General features: G+C 55.4%; 1 protein-coding gene across 2 annotated transcripts; it reads right to left on the bottom strand.

The window, feature by feature from the left end:
* Positions 1 to 180: 180 nt before the first annotated feature.
* Positions 181 to 8,738, bottom strand: ASB10 (ankyrin repeat and SOCS box containing 10). 2 transcript variants are annotated; one of them, XM_059478480.1, is made up of 6 exons: positions 8,353 to 8,738; positions 6,616 to 6,702; positions 3,856 to 4,123; positions 2,875 to 3,379; positions 1,065 to 1,178; positions 181 to 829 (listed from the first exon to the last, which is right to left on the bottom strand). In XM_059478480.1, the coding sequence occupies exons 1-6, from the start codon at positions 8,642 to 8,644 to the stop codon at positions 644 to 646; spliced, it is 1,452 nt and encodes a 483-aa protein (XP_059334463.1). In that variant the 5' UTR covers positions 8,645 to 8,738; the 3' UTR covers positions 181 to 643. The 2 variants fall into 2 exon arrangements, with proteins under 2 accessions (XP_059334463.1, XP_059334471.1); XM_059478488.1 differs by lacking the exon at positions 6,616 to 6,702.
* Between the last annotated feature and the right edge of the window lie 1,687 nt (positions 8,739 to 10,425).

Genomic DNA, 10,425 nt, shown 5'->3' with positions numbered 1-10,425 from the left:
TCCTGAGCCAGGTAACCCAGACATTGCACCTTCATGAAAGGGGCTTGACTGAACACCCACCACACATTTCCCTCTGAGAAGCAGGTGGGTGCACAGCTCTGAGTGCACATGCCACCCCCCCTTGGCATGTCAGGTGAGCTCTGTCAGGACAATCTTAAAATAAATGAATTCATGCTCAGGTTGGTTTGGTATAAAGAACAGGATTTATTCCAAACACCTTTGGTTACAGACCAAGCAACTTGACTAAAGACAGGACCACAGCAATCATCCAGGGCACCAGAGCTGCCTATTACAGTCTAGGGTATTTGGATTTGGGATAGGGAATCTGGAAACCTGCTACTAAGCCTGTGATCCTTGCAGTGTCTTTGCTCCTTGTACCACAAAATTCCCTGATTCCCATACCTCCTTTTGTTAGTCTGGAGTCTGTCTGGATTAGCATGGACAAACAGAACACTCCCAAATAGGTGCATGATGCCGAGCACAAGGCTGGCTGGGACTGGGACCCAGCAGCAGGCCTGGCACAGGGTGCTGATGTGGCCAGGCAGGATGGATTGAGGGGAAGGGGGGAGCTGCAAAAGCACAGACTGCACTGGCAGGTGGAACATGTGCACAGAAAGGCACAGCAGGACTGGAATTGCCACCCCTAGTAGAGAACATCCTCGAAGCCGAGCAGCAGGAACTGGTGCAAGGCACTGGGCAGATGCAGCTGGGACAGGACCAGCAGCAGCCGGCCCTCCAGGAGGCTCCTGAGCGCGCAGCGAGCCAGGTGCTGCAGGGAGCGAGGTCTGTGCCCCAGGGAGAAAAGGGACTGGTAGAAACATGGGTATTTCTACAGAGAGAAAAAAGAAGCAGAGGCATGCACTGCTGAAGATATCACCCTGGGAGCAGAGGTAGAACCAGACATCCACTTGCCTCACTATGGAGCATCCTCCCCATCGCCAACAGCCCCATCCCTGTGCCTGCAACCCCCCTGGCCAGCCCCAGCTCCACCCAACCCTCCCTGGCAGAACCCACCAGGGCCTGGACACGCGTTCCTCAGCAGCAGCCAGCACTGGGTCCCTTACCTGCACCACCTCTGCTGGAACTGCTGCCAGCCAGTCCTCGGAGACGCGCACATGGCTGTAGCTGTTCACCAGGGCCTCGATGACACGCGGGCAGCTGTGGCAGCACCGCAGCACCTGGCATGGACAGACAGACGCCTTGAGAGGCCACCTGGAACAGGGGCTGGACAGTGCTCAAGGAATATAGCAGGGATTGATTAAAAGGCCTTCAAAGGATGCACCTTGGGCAGTACAAGAGCCTGCCTGAGCCTACACCCAAGATGGACTCCGAGTCACAGGTTGTCATATTTTTATAAGTTTTGGTCCATTTACATATTGGGGTTAATTGTCCAATTCCAGCTCTAGGTTATGCAGCCCCATCCTCCCAGTTTGCTCTCCTCAATTCACTGTTGTTTACAGGTTTTGGGCCTGAAGCTGGAATGGTATCCTTGGTTCTGGGGCTGGAAAGGGATTGTTTTGTCTGACTAAGCTGTGAAGAGAGCTTGCTAACACTTTATGTAAAGTTCAGAGTTATACACTAATGCAGTACAGAATCTGGAAAATATGAAAGCTAAAACTTAAGGCATCAAGAGCAGGTGATCATCATCATTTGGCAAGATCCTGCAAGTCCCACTCACCTCCTAAAGTACTGCTCAACCAGATATAGTAAATCTGGTGAACTCCTGTCCTTCCCTCATTGTGACCCAGGAGAGAAAAACCAGTGCAGGTATGGAGCACCAGAGCATCCCTCCTTGCAAAGAGGAGGGCTGAGCCATCACTCAACATGCACAGCACGGCTGCCTTCAGCACAACCCACAGCTCCTCCTGAGACACAGAGACCATCGTGCATGGCTGGGGTGATGAACCCCACCAGCTTCACTGCTGCAAGGAGCTCATAAACACCAACACTGCTTTGAACCAGACTCCTTACCTCACACTGCAGTAGTTAGAGCATGAGCCATTCCAGGGCAGGGACGGGCATTCACTTTGTGATCAGACAGAGCACAGCACACCATGCCTCTTTTGAGGGCCACACCAGGGCTCAGGGATGCAGGATTGTGCCTCTTTGGCTGCAGAGACATCTGTACCTGTGTCTAGAGCAGTGCTGGGCCCACGTCAAGGGTGGCACAGAACCGCAGAGGACTTCACAGGTATTTGTACATCATCTCTGGTGTGTTCCACACTGGTGTAGGTGCAGGTGACACACCAGTGCCGTGTACCTAGCAACATTTCAGCCTTTGGAGAGCACCCCACCCAGGCAAAGCTGCACAGAGGCAGATTTCCCTGGCTCCGGGCTGCCACTCCCCATGGCCCAGGCCAGCAGTAGCTGTCAGAGTCTATTCTGGCTGTACCAGTGATCCTCATTATCTGGCGTTAATAGGAGATTAATTAGTGTTAATTGTTGATTTTCCTGTATTTTCCCAAAGGGGAGAGCAATCTGCTGATCTCCGGGCTGGGTAATTATGCAGTGCTCAGGAATTAAGACAGGAAATTAACCCTTTGTCTGCGGGTGTTTTGCAGAGACAGCAGGAGCTGGAGGGTGTGCCCCCGAGAAGAAACGCCTCCAGAGGAAAAGGACCAACAATTTCTAGAGCAAGTAATTATGGAAACTGGGGTGAGTGCTGTCTACACAGCTTAGCAGACAAGCAGGAGAGTAATACAGCAAAACACACCCCAGGAGAAAGCATCAGGGATTCCCATGCCAATACCGGCAGTTCTCCCGGACAGGGCAGGGCAGCGAACAGGCTGCCTTGGAACAAGCCCGGCTGTGACAGGAGGGCCCAGGGGGCCCTGGTGCTGCTCACAGCCTTCCCCTCCCGCCCAGTCCCCGCACCTTGAGGAGGGAGCCCGGCCAGACGCGCACGGCGCCGTGGTTGAGCAGCGCTCGCACCACGAGCTCCGGGCGGTGCTCCCGCCGGTAGGCAGCCACCTGCAGGATGTTGTGCAGGGCCGTGTTGCCGCCGTAGTTCATGACATTGACATTGGCACCACGGGCCAGCAGTAGCTCCGCGATTTGAGCGTTGGCATTCTTGCAGGCCAGGTGCAGCGGGTGCTGCCGGTCGCGGTCCTCGGCGTTGACACTGGCACCGCTCTCCACCAGCAGCTGGCACACGCGGTAGTAGCGGTCCATGTCCTGGGGCTGGTGCTGCTGGGCACAGGCAGCATTCAGCGGCGTTTGCCCCTCCTTGTTCCTCAGCTCCAGCTGAGCCCCGTGGCGCAGGAGCAGCTGGACGTGCTCTGCCAGGCCGTGCCGCGATGCCACATGCAGCGCTGTGTCCTGCTCCTCCTCCGTCTGGCTGTTCACACTGGCACCGTGCTGCAGCAGTTCCTGGACACACCTGTGTGGGCCAAGGCGACTTGCTGGCCATTCCTCATCTCCACCTCCCAGCAGCTCCCACAGCTGTACCATCCCAGCTTTTCCCCAGAGTCCGAAAATCCCTGCTCCTCGTGCCCTGGAGCAGTGTTTTTAAGCCGGGATGACTGGTGAGCAGAGATGCTGCCCACCCTGTGCAGCTAACTTTGCACAGACCTCCCAAGTGTTGTCACACCTGTGCCTGCTCACACGCACAGCGGATCTGCGCAGGAACACCCTGAACATTACAGTGAGACCACTGGCTCCTCAGCTGCGCCCGCTAGGGACATGAGCTTGCAGTCACCTGCTGGAGCTCAGGGCCGATCCCGGTGCAGGAGCAGGCACCAGGGCCAGCCCGCTCTGCACCCACCAGCCCACCCTTAGGGGTGAGGAGGGACCCTCCCACACGGGACTAGCCTTGAGGGGCGGGAGGCTGGCTGTTCCCCGGCAGGCAGGACTCACCCGATGGAGCCGGAGCTCTTGCAGAGGTGCAGGGGCCGGTGGCCCTGCTCAGACACGGCCTCGGGGTCGGCCCCGGCGCGGAGCAGCAGCCGCGCGCAGGCCGCGCTGGCGGCCGCGCAGGCCTCGTGCAGGGCCGTCCTGCCGCCCGGGGCCAGGTCCACGGCGGCGCCGCGCAGCAGCAGCAGCCGCAGGCACTCCGTGTAGCCCCGGCCCGCCGTGATGTGCAGCGGCGTGGTCAGCTCCTGCTCGTAGCTCAGCGACCACAGTCCTGCGGGGAAACAGAGCTCAGGCAGCCACGTCCAGCCGCGGTGCACAAACACGTGCCCTTTTCCCTGAGGTACATCCCCTGAGAGACGGGTGTTTCCCCTCAGGGAACATCAAGGCCCTTCCCTGCAAGATGCTGCACTGGGACTGGCCCCAAGGCAGAGATCCCTGGAAGGCGCTCAGGCCACACAGCCGTGCAGACAGGGAGCTCCAGGGAGCCGCAGAGGCTGCTCTGGGCAGCGTGCCCTTCACCTGTGCCTCAGGGGGGACACGGGGCTGTTCTTCTCAGGGGTGCAGCAGATGGAGGGTCTGGGGCACGAGCAGGGCTGATGGCAATGAGGTGGCTGGGCCACACACTGTGTGTGAAGCACCACAAGCACAAGGAACCAGGCTGTAGAGATGTGTCAGAGCCAACTACCACACACACAGGGATTCAAACAAGCCCTGAGCAGGGTGCAGACAACAAGCTACAGCAGAGCTGGACATCTAGAGCCTAGGAGAGAGCAAGGGGCTGAAATGTGCCAGCTCTCAAAGATGCTGACCCAGCACAACCCACAGCTGAGCCAGTGCTTTCTGCTGGCTGACAGCCTGCAGATGCTACAGGGAAAATTCTCCTTAAACTGTGCTTCTTACTGCCTACCCAAACTGAGCTGGAGATATCCCAGACTGCATGGTGTGTTCCACACTGCATCCTCTCAGCTCCTTCTTGCAGAGGTAGTACGTCACCTGTGTTTTCCAGGGCCAGGTTCAAACTGCACCGTCTCAAAGGTCTAACTCCTGTTGTGATAGCCATCACAGGCTGTCCTGTTGTGACAGGACCATTTCAAAGGTCTAAACCATGTTGTGTCAGTCTGGCACAACCCGCAGTGGGAGCCCACAGCTCCCAAGCACTCAAGACAATCCCTGTGGGAGGGACCAGGGTTCCTGGATGCACCCTGTGCTCTCAGAAACAGGAACCCCTTTCCACAAGGAACAACGGGGAACCTGACCACACCTCCATGCTCTTGTTCCTGTTCCCACTGCTCTGCAAGCCAAGGAGCACCCGTAACCCAGAACCCCAGCAGCAGTGCCCTGCAGCACACAGCCCAGGCTGAGCCCCACTGCAGCCATGCCCCACTGCACACATCCCAGGCTGAGCCCCACTGCAGCCCTGCCCCACAGCACACAGCTCAGGCTGAGCCCCACAGCCCAGGCTGAGCCCCGCTGCTCCCCGTACTCAGCCCGCGGCGGTTGAAGCGGTAATTCTTCCACTCTTCCAGGTCGCTGCTGTCAAACACAGTGCTGGCGCTCAGGTTGTTCTGAGGATCTCCGAGGATCTCGGCTATGGTGCCCTGATCCCCAGCCAGCAGGGCCTGCCAGAACACCTGGGCAGGGCCATGTGCCTGCCGTGTGCGGATGGGCTCCTGGCTCTTGTCTCTTCTGCCTGTGGTGCTGCCCATAGCACCCGAGCAGGCTCTCCCCAGAGAGCAGGACAGGAGCTGCCGGTGCACCCAGCCAGGCTCTGAGGCACAGCCCCACCGGCAGCCTTGTTTGGGCTGAGAGTCTGCCTGCCTGCCAGACAGCCCAGGGCATTCACAGGGAGGGGAACACATCACACCCCTCTCTGGCTCAGGCTGGGCACAGCTGAAGTCTCAGCTGTTCTATTCCAGGAAACCTTGTGACCAAATGCTGGGGCCAAGAGGCTGATAAAGGCTCTCCACTCAGGCAGCAGTACCTCATCAGTGCCCTGCTGTGAAGGGGAGACCGTCAGGGAGGGCAGGGGAGCTTGACGGGTAGAAATGGGGACGAAACATTGCTAAGACGACAGAGATGGAAATGGTTTCATGCCTACTCAGTGTATTGCCCAGTGCTGCCCAGACCACAACAGCATGACCCCAGCAGCTCCATACACATCTCCAAGCCTTTGTTCACCTCTTGGCTCCGCATATGTCTCCAGCACTGCCACCCATCTACCAGTTGCACCTGAGCCATTGGCACTAGGAAGATTTTAAAATAAGCTACAGGACAGCTAGTTTTAATCAAAGCCAAATAAATGGTAGAAATAGGTAAAAGGATGGGAAAAGTTGGAGGTAATTATCTTTTAGACCCTCCCCACTTCCTCCTCTTTCTTGATATCCAGCCTTGCACAGAGCCCCTGCACAGCTTTAGTGCTCCCTTTCAGCCCTCAGACACTCCCCTGGCTTGGCTGCTCACTGCAGTGCTGTCACCTGAGCTGGTGCTTTCCTCTGAGCCCACTCGGCTCGCACAGCCAGCCTGCCCACCCGGCTCACAGCAGAGCGTGCCCTGCTCACTGTCATCAGCACCGTGCACATACCGGCCACACCATGCGATCCAGAGAACATGTCAAACTGCATGCAAGGCTAGTGGAGTTCAGTCTAATTTTGTGTCATGGAACTACTCAGATCATGCAGCTAAACACCAGTTAAGTGACCCCAACAGACCACCAAGCAACAATTACCAAAAGACCAGAGTTGAGTGTAAGACAGGGAACTTTACCCTTCTCAGTAAATGAGCAAGTCCTATGCTGACAGCATCCAGTTTGCTCTGTGTGTGCAAACTTCACCTTGTCTGACTGAAACGTACCTACAAAAAGGTAAAGAAAGGGAAGCACCTGGCAGATGTTCGCACCTGATAGGACCCTCTATTTACACAAGGATATAAGAAGGTATCCCATGGGAGCCTGAGATTCCCAGTCACACACCAGGGAGGCAGCAAGTGGTGTAAGTATCAGTGACACCAGACAGTTTACACTTCCTCTGGGCACCTTAAAATGCCAGCAAGGTGATCTAGGAAGGACAAGGTCACTAGAACCTACCGTTAAGGTCACTGAGTTCTGGGAACCTGTCCCTGCATGGTCAGTGAGATACAGAGACAAGCCTCAGGTAGCATGAAGGTTTGGTTTGGTTTTTGTTATGTATTCTTATCTGACAAATTTGGCAGCACATTTTTGCTCTGTGCTTGAGGAATAATCTTGTTTGGTTGAGTTTTTCACGTCTTGAAACTTTGTTGGTTAGAGAAATTTCTGCATGAGGTTGTTTCATGTTGTTCCATTTTCTCTGGGACACAAACTTTTACCAGCAGAGAGCCTGGCTGCTCCAGTGCCTGCCAGCCTGGCACAAGACAGGAGTTACCACACTCAGTCTGTATTTTACTGACTAATTATCTCACTTACACAAAAGTGATTGTGATTTCAGTGATTTCATTTCTAAATAGACTGTAACAATTCAAAACCCGGGTCTTACAAATCTTGCAACTCAGTCAATAATCTTCCCCACTCTCCAGTAGCAGCATGTGCATTGGCAAGCCCACGCACCCCGTTTGTCTCTTGCTGCAGTGGATCCCCACAGAATGCTGTTGTCTGTCTCAGCACCAGGACATTTGGCCTGCTCCCCTGGGAAAGCAGAGCTTTCATTTCAGCTTTGTCAACAGCTCTTCCATTCTCCTATGGGTGGCTTTTGCCACCAGCCTTCTGTTGAGGAGGCTCTCCACCAGATTTGCCCTAAACCAGGACAAATACAGTTAAAGGCCTTCCCCACTTGACGCTCTTAAATTCTGGGAGTCTGCCTGCACCAGCTCACCAGGTGACAGCAGCAAGAGCAAGGGCACACCCAGGCTGCCCAGCGCACCTCTGCCTTGGACACACACACCAGCTGCACTGCTTACTGAGGAGCTTACAGACCATACTGATGAGAAGGCAAGTAAAAGTAGCCCCAAGATGTGCCTGGACAAGGTAGAGATGGACAAGTGAGATGTACAGATGGAAAGAAACACCAAGAATGATCAGCTCCTGCCTCCTGTCACTGAGGAAAGCTTGCTTCCACCATCTTTCTCATAGACTGGACTTCTGCTCCCCTTGTAAAATCTGTGTCACAGAACAGAGCAGCATTCTGGTGCCTCTCCACCCATGCACACTCCCCACTCACAGGTATTTCACATCCGTCCCAGCAATCTCTAACAGGACAGTCCTGAGGATGCACTTCTCCAGCAACTCTTCCAGGGGCCCCATTCTCATTATTTCCCAGTAGATCTGCCTCATGCCACCTTCAACAAGCCTGCTACTACCTGTTGTACAGCCTTGGAGACTTCCTTCCTCACACTAAAGCTGTTCTTCTCAAGTCCTTCTTCCACCACTGGGGATTCCTTTCAATATTTTTCTCAGGTGCCTGAGCCCTATCCTTGGACCACATCCTGGGCATTTTCTATCCCCACCATGTCCCAGTCCCTCCTACCCACCACATTTGCTGCTGGTCCAGCGCAGCACATCGCCCCTGGTCTCGATGATGAGATTGATGGCGGAGCTCTTGGTGAAGTACTTCTGCACCATGTCCAGGTCTCCAGTGAAGAGTGCATTCTGGACCAGCAGGTCCTGGCACTGCAGTGGCTCCAGGCGGCCGAGCTGGTGCCCCCAGCCATGTGGGCTCAGGCTGAGCTGGCTGTACTGGGACCTCACACTGCAGGAATCCTTCCAGGGAGCCGGCTGCAGCCGACGCTGAGGGGCAGGGCGGAGAGGAGAGGTGCAGTCCATCACAGGTAACTCACCAGAGGAGGCTGAGCCACACAGTGAACGAGCTATTACAGCAAAGACCCTCTTGCTCAAGGGTTTGTCCTCTGCAGGCTGCTCCTGGGTTCCAGCTCCCCTGCATCTGGCTGGACTCAGGCAGAGGCCTGAATCACCCAGTATAAATAGCCTGGCTTGGCAGCTCCTCATCACCACCTCCCCTTCTTCCAAGAGCTTATTTTCAGCTGCTGGGTGCAATCACCAGCACGGACTAGGTGCAGAGAGGGGTGGCAGGCAGCCTGGAATGCTCTTTGTGCTTGCTGGCTCTGCAGAGAGCCCCTGCTCCACATAGTGCTCCTACTGAGAGACAGGCAGAGCAAGGTGGGGCAACCATGGCAGGGAGGCAGGTGGGAGAGGGCACTTGGGAAAGGCCTGGATCAGACTCGGGCTCAGAAGTCATAAAGTCCCAAGGACAGAGCTCTTCCCCACAGGGACCAAAAGAGCCTGACCAGTACCACACACCGCTCTGGAATCAGCCCCTTCCTGGGCAGCAAGGCTGGCTGCCCACAGGGCTGGGCAGGATACAGAAGGGCAGAGGGGGGAGCCCTGAGAAAAACGCCTTGTGCAACACTGTCACATTGGTTCCAAACTGTAGCCAAGTTCTTCATGGTGTGGCTGGAGGTGCTGGTCAAACAGGGAGCCAGACTGCTTGTGTTCCTGTTGGCAGCTGTTTCCAGACCAGAGCAAAGAGAGCCTTGAAGCTGAAGAGGGTCCATGAACCAGTCCCAGGACTGGGATCATGCCAAACATTCCCATTGCCACAGCACAGCTGCTCTGTGCCAGTGCAGCATGCCCTGGTGCTGGGCTGGGAGCACATTCTTCTCCTGAAGGACGCAGTGGCTGCATGTCCAGCTCCACTCTGGAACCCACACTCGAGCTTCGGTCTCCTCCAGCCACGTGAGGGCTCATAGCAGCAGCCCTGACTGGGGGAACTCTGAGCACAGGAAGTCTGGATTCCCTAAGACATGAGGAAGAGGACAAACTAAGAACTCCTAGTTCCTCTCCAACTGTCCTTACAACTTGTGCTGTTCCTGGAACCAATGCCATCATTTTCACCCAGCTAGGGGCTTGGGACCAGAATCCCAAACAAGCCCCTCTCACTCAGCACTGTTCCCACACCCAAGGCCATCCAGGAAAGGTCCCTGGGAGGAGCTCCCCCACCCATTACCCCTGCTCACACTCAGCATTTCACACTCCTGGGTCTGCACGTCCTTGACTGCACCAGCTACCCTGGACATTTTCTCCCATTCCCATGGCTAACAACAAAAAAATCCCTAAAACCACTTCAAACAAACCAATCAACACAAAACTACATACAAAAAACTCACACAGAAAGGAAAAAAACAAAAAAAAACCACCGAAGCCACAAAACACAAGCAGACTCCTTCAGCATGTCCAAGCCCTGCACCCACAGGTGCCAAGCAGGAAAGTCCACAGGGACACTGAGGCCACTGAGGGTCCTCAGCTGCTGGCAGAGAAAAGGGTGCCAGCAGATCATTTCCAGCAGAGCCATCCATTTCCTAGCGAGAAGAACAGCCAGCTGGGTCACTGAGAAAGAGACAAATGTCAGAATACAACATCTGTAAGTACACCTGGGGCTTTCATCCTCACCCCACTAATGTTTGGTCACAAGGCAGCACTGAGAAAAACCACAGTGGAGACCCTGGCTAGGAGAGTCTGAAGATGGTCAGGAGGAAGAGGATAAGGACTGAATACTGCCCTGTCCTCCCACAGAGGATTTCCATCCT

This window comes from Ammospiza nelsoni, chromosome 1 (genome assembly GCF_027579445.1).
Source record: "Ammospiza nelsoni isolate bAmmNel1 chromosome 1, bAmmNel1.pri, whole genome shotgun sequence".
Taxonomy (NCBI): Eukaryota; Metazoa; Chordata; class Aves; order Passeriformes; family Passerellidae; genus Ammospiza; species Ammospiza nelsoni.
The sequence above is the reverse complement of the archived record's forward strand: the minus strand, read 5'-3'. Positions and strand labels throughout refer to the sequence as shown.